This window comes from Rhinatrema bivittatum, chromosome 1, assembly GCF_901001135.1.
Source record: "Rhinatrema bivittatum chromosome 1, aRhiBiv1.1, whole genome shotgun sequence".
NCBI lineage: Eukaryota > Metazoa > Chordata > Amphibia > Gymnophiona > Rhinatrematidae > Rhinatrema > Rhinatrema bivittatum.
The window spans coordinates 692,869,861-692,890,828 of NC_042615.1; the positions used below are offsets into that span (position 1 = coordinate 692,869,861).

General features: G+C 43.3%; 1 protein-coding gene across 1 annotated transcript in view; it reads left to right on the top strand.

Annotated features, from left to right (window-relative positions):
• The first annotated feature begins 3,648 nt into the window (after positions 1-3,648).
• CRHBP (corticotropin releasing hormone binding protein) overlaps positions 3,649-20,968 on the top strand; it is a 38,478-nt gene continuing 21,158 nt past the window's right edge. The window contains exons 1-6 of the mRNA XM_029586263.1: positions 3,649-3,729; positions 4,183-4,276; positions 4,704-4,861; positions 7,775-7,985; positions 8,770-8,918; positions 11,019-11,031. Coding sequence (XP_029442123.1) covers positions 3,649-3,729; positions 4,183-4,276; positions 4,704-4,861; positions 7,775-7,985; positions 8,770-8,918; positions 11,019-11,031 — 706 coding nt within the window. The remainder of the gene's footprint in view (positions 3,730-4,182; positions 4,277-4,703; positions 4,862-7,774; positions 7,986-8,769; positions 8,919-11,018; positions 11,032-20,968) is intronic.

Here is a 20,968-nt window from a genome sequence, read left to right on the forward strand (position 1 = left end):
ACATCCAAATATAGAAAACGGGAGCTCAGCCCAAGCAGTTAACTGATCTGTAATGGTATGTATTCTAGGAGCTATGTTCAGCTTATATGCCAATTGATATACTGAAGAAATACTTTTTTTTTACATTTTGAAATACCCTGTGGATGCTTTTTCACCATTCTCAAGGCATTATCATGAACCTTTTTTCAAAAGGAAGATCACTAGTGCTCGGGGCTCTCAAGTTAGTGATCTTATAGGGTCATTCATCAAAATGCGTTTGGGCGTTATCGTGGGTGTTAGGGCCCTAATGTCCACTATAACGTCAACGTGTTATTTTTCGTGTTTTATATTTCTTTATTTTATTGTTTAATGTTTTATGAGAAATGGTGGTTTGTTTTTTCTGTGTTTACTCTGCATACAGGGTTTGGCTTTTGGTTTCCAGTTCAATTTTTGTCTACATGTTTCTATTTATACTTTATGGTCTCTTTATTCTATATTTGATGAGGATCTGTCTGTGCTCTGCTAGCAAGTAGTTTCAGTGGAGAGATCTATAGCATCCTGGTTTGTTCTGTTTTCCTGATAGGAGATATATTGATGTTCTAAGGATTGCTGTCATATGTGCAGTGTTGCCTTTTCATAGGTAGGGTTTGAGTGTGAGTGCAATCAAAGCCAATGAAGAAGGTTTCAAAATGGACGGAGAGGTTGTTGTCTTGCTTCTTGTGCTACAAGCTGACTTCTGTGTTAATCCTATTTGCTTTTTTCCTTTATAGATTAAAAATGCTGCAAAAGAAAAACTTGAAGTATTTCCCCTGATGCAGACAAGGAAACTCGAAACACGGAGTGTGTTGGGAGAATCGAGAGAACTTGTAATTAGTGACAGCATATAAAAAAAAGTCTGAACAGATATATAAAAAAGTTTTGCATGCAAAAGATTAAAAAAGATTTAAAAAGATAAAAGTGGATCATTATAGGGACCGATGATTAAGAATAAAGCAAAGAAGGTTGGTTGACTGGTAGTGATTAGTATGATGGTCCAATTATATTTTGTATTGGTATATTAGGAACATTTCTGTGCATTGTAAGTATACATAATATAAGAAGTGACCAGATACATAGCATTTTGATCATTTTGATGTTACATTTTTGCCAATTCTATTTTGTTCTATCTTTTTTTTATTTATTTTTATTTTTATTTATTTGAGGTTCTTTATATACCTCCATTCGTTTAGTAACATCACTGAGAAGTTCTTCCTTCCCTCTTATTTTGGACTTTAATTTCCCTTGGATTAAGATATGGCAACCCTTTGGGACAACCTCTATATGGCCCTAGTTTTTAAACCCTTTTTTTGAGCTAGGATCAAGAGATAGGTAGTGAGAGAGGGGTGCATCATATCAGAACAGCTCCTCAACATGACTAGCCTGCCTTGTTGGTATAAAAGCAGTGTAATGATGGACCGACTGCAGTGTTGTGCCACAGCTGGCCTCACATACCCGGGCCATCATGGCGGGCTACCGACACATCCATGATGCACAGCTGCTCTTTAGACATGCGTGCACCTCTATCCCCCTCTTACTGGTGCTGCAGCAGGAATCTGGCCAGAACGCCAGAAGATAACATTACGGTCAGTGGGCCATTTAAACCCCAGCGCTCCTACAAGCTGGCACCTCAGCAACAGGTCTCCTGCTGTGCTTCCTGCCTGCAGTGCAAGTAGCTAGCATCCTATCCTGCTCCTGCCTTTGCCTGGCTCCAGTCCTCATCCTGTCTTGCCTTGTTCCTGTTTTCTCCTTGTCTCCTGCCTCCTGTTCCCTTCTTGATGATTCTCTTGTGCTTGACCTCTGCTCAGATACTGACTCTGCCTGATTTGCTCTCTGCCCTGACCTCTGCTTGGATCCTGACCGTCTGATTGCTGTCTGCTCTGACCTCTGCCCAGATCCTGGCTCTGCCTGGCATAATCCTTTGATTGCCACCTGCCCTGACCTTTGCTGTTTTCCGACTCTGCCTGACCGCTCTCCTGCTGGACCGTTGCCTAAGACCTGCCAGCCTCAGTACCCAAGAGTTCAACCTGTGGAGGAAGAGGCTGGTAAAGGTGAAGCCTTGTTCAGTCTCAGCTCAAGTGAATCTACCTGTTGTCAGTGTGGTCCCAGCTGGTTCTCCTGTTGGGCTGTACGAACGACATTACAGTCGAAGTAGATACTTCCCACGACAAGCAGCTTGCATTATAGCTAGATGTGACAGTTTTAGTTAGCACTCAGCAGAAAAGGATCTGTTTTTCTTGAGCTGGTTTTGTTCTCCTATTCTGGTACACTAGATCTCACAGCTTGGAATCCTACACTGAATAGGAAGGGGATAATCTTTCCTTGCTGGTGCACAACCTGTCCAGTAAGGGTACCCCAGGGATTGCTTAAGGGATTTTTGGACTTGTTTTCTGGGATATTTTTTCTTTGATAGGCCTGGTCTGATTGTTTAGGTCCGAGGATTTAGGGGAGTCCTTCTTCCTTAGGAAGACCAGGAGTAGAGAGAATTCTGCTGCTCTCCATCTCACACCCAGTGGATGGATCGGGGTGACTCACGATAGATAGACCAGATCCTGCCGAAGCTGCAAGGATACAGGTAGTTGATGACCAACGTCAGCCTGTATCCCTAGAAATTCCAGGTGGTAACGATAGGCATACTCTATGGGGGTAATTTTGTAATAGCCCGCACGTGTGTAGTTTCCACTTTGAAAATGTTCCCACCAAAACTATCCATGCACAATTACACCTGCTAATTTGTGCATAGATTGTTTCCAGGAAATTTTCTGCGTATACTTTTGAAAATGCAAAAACAAGGCACAGAAGTGCAAACCCCTCCCCAGCCCTTTCTCTTGGAAACACCTCCTGCTCACTGCGGATACACTTACGTGCATATGGGCTCTATATGTGCAAGTTTACACGCATATTGGGCAGGGAATTTTGTAAAAGGTCATTTCAATGGTTAAAGCACTGTTTTGCCCATGGAAATGACTTTGAAAATTGTCCTCTCTAAGTTCAGCAGCTATCTTGGAAATGTTTTTTTCTGGGAATTTATAAACATGATGGAGTCTCAGCTTGGATTATACTATATGTTTCATAGTTATCCCACGGTCATTTGAGGTTTCTAACTATAATTGTATGAAAGATGGCTCTAGAGAATTGCCTGGCTAAGGCAGGTACTGTAGTCTCGGTATATGATTTTAAATTTAGGTGTTTCTGCTGGATTTGATTAATATATTGAAACCCATACAAAAGCTATTTGGAATGTGTCCTTTCTATGCAAATTAGTTACCTGAAGCGCGTTTAGATGTGTGTCCAAACTGCATACTATAACTGTCTGTTTTAGTTTAGACATTTAAATACACAAACTCTACTAGCATTAATGACTTTTTAAGTATGCCAAACAGATCTGTGGAGAAGCATTAGAAAAAGAAATGAGTTAGCTTAGGTAGGATTGTATAGCTATGAGCTGGACCCTCGTCATTCTCATGCCCTTGTCACTGAGATAGGGTAACCCATGGTTACTGAATTCATTTCAGTGAGAGGACCAAGTGCCTCCCCTCCTCATTACTCTATATAACGGGTCTGTCAGAAGAAGCTCCACAGGCTCCTCCTGCTAGAAGGAAGCCAGAGATTCTCAGAGTCACCGACATCAGCATGACTTCTGCTTCCAGGCTTCAGTGGCATGTCATCCTGATCTTCTTGGCAGCCCTCAAAGGGGAGACCAGATACCTAGAGGTGAGAAAGGCTGCTAACTCGGACTTCCTTCATGCATGCATCCATCACCAGGGCTTTTTCATTCACCTGCAGCTTGCATGTGCTCCCTTGTGTCAGTTTCTTCTCTTTCTTTTAAGTCTTTTTCTTTTCAGTGAAAAAGAAGTGAAGGGGCGAGAAGACAAATCCCAATGACTTTACGATCACATGCTACAGCTTTTCACTTTGTTTCTACTTTATTTTCTCAGGTTGCTTATACATTATTTATTCCTCTCCCTGGCTGTCTGTTATAACGGGATCTCTTTCTAATATGACACTTTAATACACTGCACCTTGTTCCAGAGGCAAGGACATTCAGAGCTCTGGCATGCCTTCGGTAGGTCTGGGGGAGCAAGTGCATGCATTTCATTTGTTCAGTGTACAGGAAAGTTGCTAAACTATTTGGTGTCAAGCATTTGCACTTTGTATGGTTTTCAGGTTCGGGATGCTGCAGAGAATGATGCCTTTTTTATTATTAAATCTGACCTGAAAAGAGAATTGTCCGAGGGGAAGATCTACCGACGGGCTCTTCGTGAGTTTCCCTGGTTCTTGCTTGGGAATAGGAGTTGGAGTTCAGAGACAGAGGCCAGAATGTGAAGGACAAGGCTTGACCCAGGAACATAACTGCTGCTGCAGCTAAAGCCAAGCTACTATTGTAATGCCCAGTCCTCTGTCCACAATGTATTAGGAGGGAACAAGTACTATCACTCTTGTAATCTTGTTAAAGTGTTTCAGTTTCTCAAAACACACTATGCTTAGTGTCGCTTTTTTGTGTATATATTTTAACTCCGGAGCCAGTAGATGTCTCGCTGCATGACGTGGGTTTGCATTTGCAATCAGGGTGGTTATTGGGTGAGCATAGAGCACAGTGCAGGAGGAACTGGAAGGGTCTTTTCAGCTGCCTCCAACCAGGAATGAGATAAGATGCTGAAAGGCTCCCTCTGACTTTCCCCCTGCAGGTTGCATTGATATGCTGAGCATAGATGGGCAGTTCACCTTCACGGCGGAGCATCCCCAGCCGCACTGTGTTCTTTTCCTCATTGGGGAGCCCGAGGAGCTAATCACTGTAGAATATAATTTTGTCAATATTGACTGCCGAGGAGGAGATTTCTTGAAGGTAAGAAAGGCCATGTCTTCTTTATTTCATCACCGGATTTCCTCAGGCTAGCATCATTACATCATCAGACTATCTCATGCCTATATTATTCCTGATACCATCAGGTTACAGCTCCAGAAGCACCAGTTTCATTACAGTTTTTCTGTATGCTGAAAAAAATGAGCTATATTATCAATGAAACAGAGAAGAAGCAAAACAACAGACTGTGATTATGCTAGTGACTGTTAAGAAGTAACTATTAAACTGTACTGGTTCAGGTGTTCCCAAGTTTTTCTTTAAAAAAAAAATAATTCTCTGATGGTCAAAACAGAATTTTTTGGTGTTTTTGTTATATCTTACATGTGAATATTATTTTATTTTATTTATTTATCTGATTTAAATCCTGCCTTTCGGTACTTCAAAACGGATTACATTCAGTTACTGTAAGTATCCCCATAGTTTCAGTTAAGATCAGTTCAAATAATCTCTTCTTAAGAGCTTGCTGAATGTGTGGATCTTGTTAAAAGACAAAGAATTATGTTTATTGAAGACGGAGAGCAGAAATGTAATTATCTAAAGTATTACCCGAGATGAAACATCTTGTTCAGAGATGGTTGGTAACAGCAGCAGCAAAAGGCATTTTCTTGTACATTAAAACATTGTAAATCTGAAAACTCTCAATTTCATAAAGGCTAAATAATATGAACGTTATTAGTAATCCAAGTATGGATTACTAATAATGCTCAGAACTTCCCCAATAAAGTCTCTAATAAGAGAGGTATCATTTATTTAAGCTACAATGCAATATTAGAAGTAATAATATTGTTAGAAACATCAATAGTATCTGAAGGGTAGGATGATAGTTTGTGATACGATTGCAATTTAGGCTTGGAGGTGAGAAAGGTTAGGAGATGTTAATGTTGGAAATAAAATTTGGGAAAAAAGGAAGGGACAGCACTGCTCCAACGGGGAGGCAGACAGATCACAATGAGCAGTGAAAGGAAGCAGAGAAGAAGCTACAGCTATCTAGCTGACTTTAAGCTAGCCAGATATATTCAATGGCATACCCTCACCACTGAATATCTCGACTAACTTAGCCAGATACGTTTATCTGTATAACTTTATCAGCTGCTGAACGGCTGAATATGAACCTTAATTATTTTATTGTAGTTTATGATTTTTCAAGCATCCAACACGAGTACCAGACTGGCACCCTCCCCTTCCTTGCCTAATCTTGCATACTAACATTCAACCAAATGACTTCACCCACACATCAAGCAACATAAGGACTTCTGCAATTTAAAGCATGGTTTTATTTAATCGATCTATATTGTGGAAGAACAGAGACATGCTTGCTGATTGTTGCAACACAGCAGAGTTCATCATCGGAGCACAATACTTATTTCAGGTCAAACAATCTTTCAGACTACAGATGTCCTTGCTCTTTCGGCACCCCCGACTTGTGACACGTTTCACACCTAAGACAGGGATTCACTTTCAGACGCCACCAGTGCCATACGCTGACGTAACCATGTCCAAGCACAGCTCCTATAGTTTAGCGTGAGGCACTGGACATGTCAGCACGACAAATCCAGAAGTAGCAAAGCTCCCGCTGCAATACACGGTTCTGGGAGAAAAGGGGGCCTTGAAAGAGAAATGGCAGCAAATGCAGGTGGGAGGGAACCTGACAGCTTCCACTACTAAAGCTGTTCCAAGGGGATCCTGGAGAGAGATCGACTTGTTCCTTTTCTGGCATGCCCAGTATGGTGACGGTAGGGAAGGAGGGAGGTAAGTCAGGCAGCATGTGGAAGGAGATCTTCACTGCTGCGGTTTGCTGCTCCTCTACTGGCGTGCTGCACGTAGGAGCAGGCGGGACCAAATACCTCAACTTGCACCACTGAAGTTTTATGGTTTTTTTGTTAAAAAGACAGCATGGTTTAAGATGCTAAATGGCATCTTAAACCAGTTAAAGCTTTAAAATGCATCTATGGGTTTGATATTGCACTGCATTAAATTCAAGGCTAATTGGTGCTTTTTCATTCACTTGCAGCTTGCATGTGCTCCCTCGTGTCAGTTTCTCGTGTCAGTGCTGGAACCAGTCCCCCCATATTGTTTTCTATGGGAAAAGTGGTTTCGACTTAAGACACAGTTCTCAGGAACCAATTGTGACTTAAGTCTGAAGACTTCCTGTGTAGACGAGTAAATACAAAAGCACCTCCTGTTATTCCATTCATTACTGACACCAAGGTGCACAACATGCGTTAGAGAACAGAAGAGGATGAGGGCTTCCACTTGTGTAATCTTGGCAACGTGTTTCAATTTGTCAAAACACACTGTTCCTGGTGTTGCTTACTGCGCGTATCTGTTTTAACGCAGGAGCCAGTAGAGGTGCGCACACGTGAAAGGAGCGTGGCATAAGAATCCTAAAACTTAATGAGATGCACAGCACAACAGCACAGCAGAGCCAACAGGCACAGAAAAGGATGTGGGAGCCTACTCCAAGGGGAGGGGGCATTCATTTTCCTGGGAATTTATCAATGTTTGTTACATAATCACCAAAAATGGGAGAAAAATCAGGTGAAAATTAAGGGCTCTATGCAAGGGGCTTTTAGTACAGGTGCAGCGATGCTAGTTTTGTTTGATGGCGCTGGTTAATTTGTATGTAGCAGCTTGGCCCTGTGCTGGACAGAGCTCTGGTTTAACTCACTACACTTTAATCATTACAAGAAAAATAACCAGACTGCAGAAGTAACTTTTAAAGGCAATTATGCCGTAGCGTGTAACGTCACTAACCGATTGCACTCACTAGACGGTACCGATAGGACATCCTTTGATTGCCTTTAGTGTAGGATCGTCAGCCGTAATTTCTCTCTCCCGGTCATCTCTGATAGAAACAAATAGTAGTTCATATTTCTTTTCTTAAACCCTTTCCAGGTGTTTGATGGTTGGATAATAAAGGGGGAAAAGTTCCCCAGTTCCTTGGATCATCCTCTCCCTACGTCCAGCCGCTACCTAGATTTTTGTGACGGAGGCGGCACCAGAGGGTCCGTCCAGGCGTCACAGAACGTGGCCATGATTTTCTTCAGGGTTCAGGAGCCAGGGAATGGATTCACGCTAACAATCAAGAAAACCCCTAATCTCTTTCGTAAGTGCGTCTAGGTTTTGGTAAATTGCATGCTGAAACTGGAGGGGGCTATGAGAATTTAAAAACCTGCCCCAACCAGCAGGGGTGGAGGCGGGGGCGGGCAGGAAGGGCTACTGCCCTGCGCACCATGCTGGGGGGGGGGGGGGGGGGGGGTGCCAGGCTGCCCTTCCGAGTCTGTCTGCGAGCACGCGTGCTGAAAACATCCCTGGCCCAGGGCACCAGCTTCGTCCAGCAACAAGGCCCTGGTGTGACGAGATGGGATTGCTGTCAAAGTGATTTAACAAGCTTTAGTTAGAGAAGAAAATGAGTATTGATTTTCATCCCACTGCCTTAATCATTTGCTAGATTAGGAAGACAAATATTGCTGTAAACACCGGTGACTTGTTTCTTACATCACCAAGAACAAAAAAATACAAGTGGCTGCTATCTTACCAAGCTGCCAACAAATACACCCAGGCCTGATGGGTTCTATGCTGTGAAATTTGGAGCTGTGCAAAATACGGCCTACGTGAGACAGAACTGAATATCCCCCAAGTCAGCCCAAATATCTTTTAAGCAGCATGAAAAAAGAAATTATGCAAGACAAATGTCTCCAGGCATTCAGCCATTTCTGCAGTTGCAGAACATTGCAAAATAGAAGGTCTACGTTAGTTCTGCAATGCTACAAATCCTGCAACTTCATGTCCTTTGTCCTGTGAAGACCTTATTTATTATTGCAACTGTAGTTTTATTCATTTTACATGAATTCCAATGTGCTTATATTATATCTTCCTCCCCGTGACAGCCTGCAATGTGATCTCTCAAACCCCTAATGGAAGATTTACCATGGTGATTCCTCACCAGCACAGGAATTGCAGTTTTTCCATAATATACCCTGTGGTAATAAAAATATCAGACCTCACACTGGGCTACTTCAGCGACCTTCAGTTAAAGGTGAGTTGGTTTGTCTGGAATAAACCAGGAATGAGTGATTCAGCTATAAATTGTTTCATACTGATTTCCGATTAGGAGCCAGTTCTGATGAGGCCAGTATTGTAAGGCATTTAGCCGGATAACTAACAAGCTATCCAGCTAAATGCCTACTTTTTGAATATTGGGGCACTTAAACTAGATTTTAGCCAGATACGTCATTATCTGGATAAAATCTAGCTGGAGAAAAAAAGAGGCATTTTGGGACAGACCTAAGTTATCCAGCAAACTTAGCAGATTTTCAGAGCAGGTCTGAAGTTAGACAGCCTTGTGTGGCTGAATAAACTTGCTACTTAACCGGATATCTGTGAATGTGGTACTGTAACGTTAAAAAAAGAAAAGTGCCATCCAGGCCTGTGGCCTGATTCCCCCCCCCCCCCTCAATATGTCATAAATAACCCTGCCGGGTTACACACCCCCACCCCACCCCTCCGGTGTTTATTAATAGATGCAGTCTGCAGGTCAGCGCTCCCGCCATCCCTTCCCTATTTTATAAATTATAACTCAGGCTCTCTCCTGCTGCCCCCCCCCCCCCCCCAACTACCCATCACCTACTCGCAACTTCTGTATCCCTGGGCTGCCCTCCCTCCCTCCCCCGCCTGCCTCAGGTCCCCCTCTCCAGCCAGGAGCAAGGTGTTCACTTAACCGGCTCCCGCACAGCAGTGCTTTCTGAGCAGGCCAGGGAGTGGGAACTGGGCAGCAAACACAGGTGGCACTTTTCTTTCTTTCTTTTCTTTTTTAAATTCACAGTGCCACTTAACCGGATAACTTTACAACATAATTAGTTATTTTCCGACATCTCTGATTCGGTTTTGAAGTTTGTTTATTTATTTATTTATTTATTTATTTATTTATTAACTTTTATTTACGCACATTCGTGAAGCACATCATGCCGGTTTACAATGAACTCAGGAGGAAAATTACAATAAAACAATAAAACTTAGAGCTAAGGAGGTATTGAAAGACCGGCAGTATTATCTGAGTTATTATTGGGTTATATGTATGTAGCTGGATAACTTTAGGAGAGTTTATTCAGCAGGATGTTTGTCCCACTGAATATTCGATACACGTTATTTGGCTAACTTTAGCTGGATAACGTGTCCACTCACTGGCTTATTGAACATTGACCTCGATAGGTATTTATTGTTTACTAGGTCAAAGGATCAAAAAAATGACTCCACTTCAGAAATGCCGCTGAGTTTTGCAAAAATTCTGTAATAATTTGTGCCAGTTAGGAAAGCTTCTGATTAGATCTGAACCTCAAATAGCAGGATGTTGATGCAGCTCAGCTAACATTTGCATAAATTATGCTTAGACAGCTTTATGTGTAATATCTTATGTACCACATGGACAGTTAAATTTTACATTTTGGAGTCCATAAAAGTTTTGCATACCTAGATTTCGAAGTAGTCTCATATTTTTAGAGGTCAAAATAATAAAATCCTCTATTTTAAAACAAGTTCACATTTTGGAAGTCAAATATTTCTGTCCTCTAATGTGTAGAGGATTTTGTTTATTTCTGGAAGTAAAATGCTTCCAAAAGAAGATTAAGTCAACCCCTTGTATTGAGAACTAAGAGGATGTAGATTTTTGTGGAAATCTGTGAGCAATCCATAGACGGCAGTAAGCAGCTCCATGTAACGTTTGGAAATTTCCAGTGGCCACTTGAAGAAATCTGATTTAATAATGACAAATTTAAAATTGACAGTGCACTGCATGGTATTCTGTAATATATCACTTTCAGTTCTGATAACTGCTAGACATTGCTCTTACACGGATCAATGATGTCTCTTCACATTCTTGCATGGCAACAGCACCCCAGTGAAAGTGAGATTGCAGTTAATATATATTTAGATTTAGCTTACATCTTTTCATTGGTAGTTCAAGGCAAGCTATATTTAGGTACAGTATTTCCCTGTCCCCAGAGGGCTTACAGTCTATTTACTAAGTTGTGGAAGATTCCCTAGAGGAGCAGTAATGCAGGGCTTACAGAACTGTGGTACACTCAGTGCTGCAGCTTAGGAAAAGGTGCGGTATTTTCCCCAGCAGTAAAATGCTGCAGAGAAAAATGATGCAGGTTAGTTGCCCCATGAATGCTGCGCAGTGGCACCATCTTGTTAAAGGGCCTGAACGGCCCAAGCAAAACCCCTTCCCAAAGTGTAAAAATGCCCCCCAGAGATATTATGAGACTCCCCTGTTTCACCCCCTGCTAACTGTAAAGGCAGCCACAATGCCCAAAAAGAAAAAAACAATCATGCAGCAGAGCCCCATCCCCCTCCTTTCCCAATCCTACCCCTTTGTCTAAATTGTCCCCCAGCCTTCCTACCCCCCCCCCCCCCAGACCTCCGGTCCCTTCCCACTCTAGCCCACCTCTGACCCCCACCCCCTCCTGATAATACCTTTTAATCCCTGGTGGGCTCTGGGTAAAAGTGGTGCTGGCTGGTTGCTTGTCATCTTATGCTCCACTAGCCCTTAAGAAATAGAAAGGTATGACCAGGAGTCGGGGGGGAGGGGGGGTCCCGATCCTGAAGGAAGGGGGTCTGGAAGCCGGTGGGGGAGGGGATTGGGGGCAATCGGGATGCATGCTAGCGTCTTGATGGTCCCGCAAAATAGCTAAATCTCACTAACACTTCTTGTGACTTAGGACAAGTCACTTCACCCTGCATTGCCTCAAGTACAAACGTTTGGGGGTCATCTACCAAGTCACAGTAGGCATTTATTGTGTGGTAAATACCTCACAGTAGTGATAACGTGAAAATACCAAATGTTATTTCACCTCCAATAAAGCCAAAATGGTAAAGAGCTGTTCTGCATGCCAATGCTTTTACTAGCTTATTACTAGGTAATTTCTTGGCAATAAAATAATGTGGCTTCCACACCACATGTCTTGTTACTGTACTCTGTATTCTATAGCAGGCTTATTAAATATTGTGTGAATACTATTATTGAAGCTTTCTAAGCTGGACATGGCCAGGGAGTATTTTGGCTGGCAATTAGTGAGTTCATATGGATCTTACATTTGGAAGAATTACGGGCCTAAATCATAATATTGCAAGGATAATGTGTACATTTAAAAATGTTCTAGAAAATGAGAATATTTAAAGATTCCTCATTACAGGGCTTGTTCATTTTAAAATGTACAGGTTATTTCCACGAGGCCAATATTCAAAAGCTATTTAGATGGATAACTTAAAGCTATCTGACTAAATGGCAAGGTTTGGTATATTTAGCTCCTCATCTGACTAGATTTTAGCTGGATAAGTCATTATCTCTAAAATCTAGCCGGATAAAAAAAGAGGCATTCCGGGGGCATCACAGGGAGGAGTTAAGAAATCCGGCTAACATAGCTGATTTTAAACTATAACCAGCTAAGTTAGGCAGATAACTTAGTTACTTATCCAGATATCTTCAAAAAATATCTGGGTAAGTAGCGCTGGGCTTTTAATTTAAAAAAAAAAAAAAAAGCTGTAATAAGGCTTGCGCCCCGATCTTCTTCTTCCCCCACAAAATTTCATATGGCGCAATCAGGCCATGCATCCCTCACACCCACCCCCCCCCACCCCCAAATGTGTAACTAAAGTCCCAGGGGTCTCAGTTTGGGTCTCCTCCCTTCCCCTGTTCCTTTCAATAATACCCAAAGTCCTTAGGTTCAGCACTGTCCCCCCCCCACCCAGATCCTCCCCCCCAATAACATATCATCCTCTTCTTGGTGAGAGGTACACAATTCCCCACTTCTGGCACTTCCAGTGGATAACTTTAAGCAAGTATATTCAGCGGGACATTTTTCCACTACCCAGCTTACTGAATATGACCCCTGTTTATACCTGTAGTCATACAGGAAATACAGGTAACGCAGGGGAAATCAATAAACATATGGGTAATATGAAAATGACAAGCGAGCCTAACAATAAAGTATTCAGTTGTTAGATGAGGCAATGCAATCTTCTGTCTAGCAGCATTTATCTATGCACTCTGCTCCCATGCATTTCAATTTGGGACTCATTTTTGAGTTGTCACAAAATCGTCGGCCTCCATCATAAAACAAGTGGGCTTCAAAGGTTTAATCAATATGTAGCACTTTCCACAGGCTGAATATTGTCAGTGAGCTAGAATATGTTTAGCATCCTGTGTACAATGACTGGCTTTTTCTTCTGCTTTTTAACTCTTGAGTTTTCTAGTTAAGTGTCCCCAGTGTGGCTTCTTCTAAAATAAAAGCCCTAAATGTTTTTTGGAACCTACAATATGGGAAACTGATATAAGCAAAATCATTGCATATTTTAAAGTGAATTGTTTGTTGGACTGAGGTGAGATTACCTCTACCTGCAGGGAAGAGCCCTACAAGTTCTCACTGCCAGTAGGCAGACCCAGGAGAAGTAGAAAATGGTGTGTAGCTTCACCTTTACTAGCCCCATGTTCCTCTCGGGTTGAGCCTTTGGTTGCCAGGGCTGGCAGGATTTAGGCAAGGGTCTCTGTTAATGACAAGGGAGGTGGTCCAAGGCAGGCTACAGACATAGGCAGAAGGCACTCAGGTGTATCAAGTGTCTAGGCAAGGATCAAAACAACATATCCATCTAAAGGAGAGGAAGAAGAACAGATAGATCTGGAGCACGCTGGGCAGACAAAGGCAGGAACAAGCTTGGTAGGCGAAGGCTGAAACAGGTTGGGCAGACAAAGAATGGAACAGGCTGAAAGCAACACACACTAAAGAATGCAGGAGGACCTGTTGCAGAGGCAGAGTGCGTCAGGGGAGCGGCCCTTTTAAAGGGTGAAAAGGATGATGTCATCAGTAGGGGGCTGTGGGGACTTTCCGCCATTGTCCCCATAAGAAGCCCGATGTCAGGCATGCATGCACCTAAGGGGGCGTAGGAAGAGGCAGGAGCCGGTGGCATTCGGCAGCCTCCTGCTGTGAGAGGGGTCGGCTGTATCCAGCTGTGTCAGGGCCAGCGCAGCTGGTTAAAGCATGCCAGCTGCGAAGGTGAGGGTGACGGTTCACGGGCTATCCCCGCAAGCTATCAAATGCAACAATACCCTCTTCTTAATCCCCTTCCGAGATGCTTTGGGTTTGACTTTCATTGGGTACCAATGGTAGAAGTCCTTCAGTATATTGGGATCCAGTATGTTGGATGAGGGCTCCCATGAGTTTTCCTCTGCACCATAGTTCTTCCAGGAGATCAGGTACTCAATTGGTTTGCCTCTTCAGCGAGAGTCCAGGATCTCTTGGACTTCATATACCTGGACTTCCCCAGAGATAGTATCTTGGGGTTTGGGCGGTACTCTGGAGGGCCAGAAAAGTACGAATGGTTTGAGTAATGAAATGTGGAACATGTTATGAATTTTTAAGGTAGGAGGAAGCTCTAATTGGTAAGTGACAGGACCAATTTGGTGAGTCACTGGAATGCTCCTATGAAGCGTAGAGCCAATCATAAGGAGGGATGCCACAGGCGTAAGTGTCTGGTGTTTAGCCAGACTTTATCACCCATCTTGAACTAGGGAGCTGGCCTCCTTCGGGCATCAGCAGTTCTCTTGGCTTACATACCAGCATTTTCAATTAGCTGATTGACTTGATCCCAAAGGCCATGTAATTCTTGAGTTGCAGGTGAAGGGACTATCATGGCTAGTGGCAACGGCAGGCAGGGTTGTTTTCCATAAACTATTTGGAAAAGGGAAGAGCCAGTGGCTGCATTAATGTGATTGTTTTGAGAAAATTCGGCCTGGGGCAGGAGGGCGGCCCGGTTGCAAGAGTCACACACAAGAATTAGTACCCTACACTATCACACTAACTCTTTTACAGAGAGAAAGCAAGAAGATGCCCCTGAATCACTGCAGAGTGCCAAGACTACATAAGCTGCAGGAAACAATCTGGCTGTATTTTTCCTGCTGCCCCTGGCATAGTGTCAGCTGCAGTGACAATCCTACCTTGATAATTACTCTGTAACCATCTCACTGAGATTACAGACGTTCTCCTTCTATTATTTATTTATTTAAAAACATTTATATACTGCTTATACAAAAAATAGAGGTCTAGGTGGTTTACAATCTAAAACATACATAATAGAATAAATAAATGGACTATATAAAAGTAAGGAAATGTACAGAAATACAGCAAATAACAATTAAAAAGAGAAAATTAAGGAGGTGGTATTATTCTGGGTTTTGTGTAGCAAAAGCATTGGAGCAGAAATAAGTTTTGAATTTCTTCCTAAATTCTTTGGGGTGGGTCATGAGTCTAAGTGTAGCTGGGATGGAATTCCAAAGGGATGGACCTGCCTCTGAGAAGGCACGTTTTCTGGTTATATCAAGCCTAGCAATTTTAACCGTTGGGACCTGAAGGAGGTATTTGTCGGCAGAACGTAGATGATGCTGAAGTTGGTACAGACGTAGAGAAGTGCATAGCCAGACGGCAGAGGAATTATGAATTAAGTTGAAAATTAAAGTCAAAATTTTATAGTGAATACATTGTTTGTTTGATCGGAAGCCAGTGAAGGTTAAGAAGAATTGGGGTAATGTGTTCTCTAATCTTAGGGGCGGATTTTAAAAGGGCCGCGCGCGTAAATCTGGAAGGATTTACGCACGCAGGGCCCTCGCGCGCCGGCGCGCCTAAAGCCCCGGGACGCGCGCGTAAGTCCCGGGGCTTTCGGAAAGGGGCGGGAGGGGGCGTGTCCGGGGGCGTCCCCGAAATGACGTGGCATTTCGGGGGCGGGCCCGTGGGAGTGGCGCCGGCCCGGGGGCGTGGTCGAGGCCTCCGGACCAGCCCCCAGGACCGGAGGACGGAGCAGGGCTGCTGGTGATGCACGCAAGCCCCAGGACGCGTGTTTGTCCTGGGGCTTGCAAAAAGGGGCGGGGGGGGGTGGGTACGGGGGTGGAGCGGGGGCATGGCTTGAGCCTCCAGGCACAGCGGCCATTTGCTGCTGTGCCCAGGATTGCGGGCCGGCCATCGGCCGGCGCGCATAACTTCCTCAATAAAGGTATGGGGGGGGTTTAGATAGGGCTGGGGGCGGGTTAGGTAGGGGAAGGTGCGGGGGGGGGGGGGGGCGGCGGAAGGAAAGTTCCCTCCGAGGCTGCTTTGATTTTGGAGCAGCCTCGGAGGGAACAGAGGCAGACTGCGCAGCTTGGCAAGCGCAAGTTGCACAATTGTGCACCCCCTTGCACACGCCAACCCTGGATTTTATAACATGCGCGTGGCTGCACGCGCATGTTATAAAATCAGGCGTAGATTTGTTTGCGCCGGGTTTCACGAACAAATCTGCGCCCGCGTGCAGGTTTTAAAATCTGCCCCAGTGAATTGCAGTAGTCTAATCCAGAAAGAATGAGAGCTTGCAAGACTGTTCTGAAATCTACAGGAAATAACAGAAGTTTTAATCTTTTAAGAAGGTTCAGTTTAAAAAGAATGTTTTTACTATTTTAGATATGTGGACTGTCATAGATAGTTTGGAGACAAGAATGATTCCTAAATTGCGACCATGAGTAACAATGGGAATTGTATGGTTATCAAATATAAGTTGTGAAGGAGGAGGGTTGGGTATGGTTGTGAAGCATGAGAAGTTGGGTATGGTTGATAAATGTAATATTTCAGTTTTTGCAGCATTTAATGTCAATTGGTTATGACATAGCCAAGTTTTTATAGTTTCTAAGTAAAGAGTAATTAAAGAGAAGATATGAGACCAGGAAGATGTGTTGGGTATGAGAGGTTGTATATCGTCAGCTTAGATCTTGAAATCTATGCCTAAACCAGTTAATATTTGGCAAAGGGGAAGCAAGTAAACGTTGAATAGCAATGCTGACAGAGAGGAACCTTGCAGGACTCTAGATGTAGTGGTGAACCAATCTGAATGGTAGGGACCTATATTGATTTTTTGAGGGCGATTGGAAATAAATGAGTTAAACCATTGAAGCACTATGTCCTTAATGCCTATGAATTGTAAACTGGCAAGAAGTAATTCATGGTTTAATGTATCAAAGGCTATAGTGAGGTCGAGAAGAATGATAATATAATCTATGTTGGCATCGAAGCGTCAAATGATTGAGTCAAATGAAGAGAGAAGCATGATCTCTTTACTATGTCCTTTACAGAAGTTGTGTTGATTTGGGTGGAGAATGTTATTTACGGAAATGTATTTGGTTATTTGGTGAACAACTGTAGATTCAAAAAAATTTTACCAAGAGTAGTCAAAGAAGCTATTGGACGAAGACTGGTGATGCCATAAAGATCAGAGTTTTTTTTCCTTTGGCATAGGTGTGATAGAGATTTGTTTTAGAGAGTTAGGGAATGTGCCAATTGTGAGAGATAAATTGACTAGTTGAACTATAGACGAGGAGATGTGATCTTGACTTATCTTTCAACAGTTGGCCTGGACAAGGATTGTAAGGTGAGTTTGAGATTTTCAACTTTGTAAGCAAACGAGACACAGTGGAAGTGTCAGTCTCAGAAAAAGTAGACCAGGAACATATAAGCGGGGGTAGATTTATTTTTGGGGTAGGCACGGGAGGAAATTCTGAAGAAATTTTAGATATTTTATCTTGAAAATAATGGGCAATTTCATTACACAGTGACACAGTAGCTGTATATACTGTACACTGTACATATTTCACTCAACGCACAATAAATCTCTGGAATTTGTTGCCAGAGGATGTGGTTAGTGCAGTTAATGTAGCTGGATTCAAAAAAGGTTTGGATAAGTTCTTGGAAGAGAAGTCCATTAACTGCTATTAATCAAGTTTATTTAGGGAATAGCCACTGCTATTAATTGCATCAGTGCATCAGTAGCATGGAATCTTCTAGGTGTTTGGGTAATTGCCAGGTTCTTGTGGCCTGGTTTGGCCTCTGTTGGAAACAGGATGCTGGGCTTGATGGACCCTTGGTCTGACCCAGCATGGCAATTTCTTATGTTCTTATGTTCTTATTTGTATATAATTAACCTATCTCTCTTCAATTCCTCCACCCAGTTCAACAGCCCTTGTTAATTGTAACTGCATCTCTTCATCACGTTTATTTATGTTCGTTGTTGTATTCATCGCACCCCTGTTTTATGTAAACCGACATGATGTGAATTTTTTCATCAATGCCGTTATTAAAAAACCTTAAATAAATAAATAAATAAATAAATTACAGTGAACATTTGAGATATTAGTGTGTGCTACAGTTCTTTGTGAGGTTAAAGATTTTACAATATTGAAAAGGATGTTGGGGGTTGCCATTTGTCATTTGTATTTTAGATGCATAATGAGATTTCTTTGCAAGATCAATTTCTTTTTTATATTTTTTCAAAAGACTAAAGTAAGCATTTTTTTGCTCTAAAGAAAGATTCTTGCACCAGCGTCTTTCAAGGCATCTTAATCTGACTTTCATTGCACATAAAGTAGATGAAAACCAGGCGGCTTTGGGCCTAGAGGTAATGATACATTATTTTCTTGGGGCTATAGTGTCTATAGATTTTGAGATTGATGAGTTCCAGTTAGATTGAATGGTCAATGTCAGTCCCAACTACTAAAGGGAGATTTGGCTGTAAAGTGTTTATAAAGATTTCAGAGTCAATTTTCTCTGTTTTATAAATTTTCTTGGGACCAACAGGGTTATTAGAGGGTTTGCCTTAAGGTTGCCAGAACAAAAGAATATAAGAAATTGCCATGCTGGGTCAGACCAAGGGTCCATCAAACCCAGCATCTTGTTTACAACAGAGGCCAAACCAGGCCACAAGAACCTGGCAATTACCCAAACACCAAGAAGATCCCATGCTACTGATGCAATTAATAGTAGTGGCTATTCCCTAAGGGGCGGATTTTCAGAGCCCTGCTCGCCTAAATCCGCCCAAATCCGGGCGGATTTAGGCGAGCAGGGCCCTACGCGCTGGTGAGCCTATTTTACATAGGCCTACCGGCGCGCGCAGAGCCCCGGGACTCGCGTAAGTCCCGGGGTTCTCCGAGGGGGGTGTGTCGGGGGCGGGCCCGGTCGTCGCGGCGTTTAGGGGGCGTGTCGGCAGCGTTTTGGGGGGCGGGTACAGGGGCGTGGCTACGGCCCGGGGCGTGGCCGGGGGCGTGGCCGCACCCTCCGTACCCGCCCCCAGGTCGCGTCCCGGCGCGCAAGAGGCCCGCTGGGGCGCGGGGATTTACGCCTCCCAGAGGGAGGCGTAAATCCCCCGACAAAGGTAAGGGGGGGCTTAGACAGGGCCGGGTGGGTGGGTTAGGTAGGGGAAGGTGAGGGGAGGGCAAAAGGAAGTTCCCTCCGAGGCCGCTCCGATTTCGGAGCGGCCTCGGAGGGAACGGGGGTAGGCTGCGCGGCTCGGTGCGCGCCGGCTATACAAAATCAATAGCCTTGCGCGCGCCGATCCAGGTTTTTAGCAGATACGCGCGGCTCCGCGCGTATCTACTAAAATCCAGCGTACTTTTGCTGGCGCCTGATGCGCCAGCAAAAGTACGCCTATTCGCGTTATTTGAAAATCTACCCCTAAGTAAACTTGATTAATAGCAGTTAATTGACTTCTCCTCCAAGAACTTATCCAAACCTTTTTTGAACCCAGCTATACTAACTGCACTAACCACATCCTCTGGCAACAAATTCCAGAGGATGCGTTGAGTGAAAAAGAATTGTCTTAAATGTGCTACTTAATAACTTCATGGAATATCCCCTAGTCATTCTATTATCCGAAAGTGTAAATAACCGATTCACATCTACTCGTTTAAGACCTCTCATGATCTTAAAGACCTCTATCATATCCCCCCTCAGCCGACTCTTCTCCAAGCTGAACAGCCCTAACCTCTTCAGCCTTTCCTCACAGGGGAGCTGTTCCATCCCCTTTATCATTTTGGTTGCCCTTCTCTGTACCTTCTCCATCACAACTATATCTTTTTTGAGATGTAGCAACCAGAATTGTACACAGTATTCAAGGTGCGGTCTGGAGCGATGCAGAATCATTATGTCATTTTCCGTTTTATTAACCATTCCCTTCCTAATAATTCCTAACATTCTGTTTGCTTTTTTGACTTCTGCAGCACACTGAGCCGACCATTTTTAAGTATTATCCACTATGATGCCTAGATCTTTTTCCTGGGTGGTAGTTCCTAATATGGAACCTAACATCGTGTAACTACAGCAAGGGTTACTTTTCCCTATGTGTAACACCTTGCACTTGTCCACATTAAACTTCATCTGCCATTTGGATGCCCAATCTTCCAGTCTTGCAAGGTCCTCCTGTAATGTATCACAATCCGCTTGTGATTTAACTACTCTGAATAATTTTGTATCGTCTTCAAATTTGATAACCTCACTCGTCATATTCCTTTCCAGATCATTTATATATATATTGAAAAGCACCTGTCCAAGTACAGATCCCTGAGGCACTCCACTGTTTACCCTTTTCCACTAAGAAAATTGACCATTTAATCCTACTCTCTGTTTCCTGTATTTTAACCAGTTTGTAATCCACGAAAGGACATTGCCTCCTATCCCATGACTTTTTGGTTCTCTTAGAAGCCTCTCATGAGGGGCTTTGTCAAACACCTTCTGAAAATCCAAATACACTACATCTACCGGTTCACCTTTATCTACATCAGTGGTTCTCAACCCTGTCCTGGGGACCCCCCCAGCCAGTCGGGTTTGCATGATATCCACAATGAATATGCATGAGAGAGAATTTGCATACACTGCCTCCATAACATGCAAATTTTCTCTCATGCATATTCATTGTGGATATCATGAAAACTCGACTGGCTGGGGGGGTCCCCAGGATAGGGTTGAGAACCACTGATCTACATGTTTATTAACCCCTTTAAAAAAAATGAAGCAGATTTGTTAGGCAAGACTTCCCTTGGGTAAATCCATGTTGACTGTGTTCCATTAAACCATGTCTTTCTATATGCTTTACGATTTTGATCTTTAGAATAGTTTCCATTATTTTTCCTGGCACTGAAGACACGCTCACTGGTCTATAGTTACCCGGATCACCCCTGGAGCCTTTTTTAAATATTGAGGTTACATTGGCCACCCTCCAGTCTTCAGGTACAATGGATGATTTTAATGA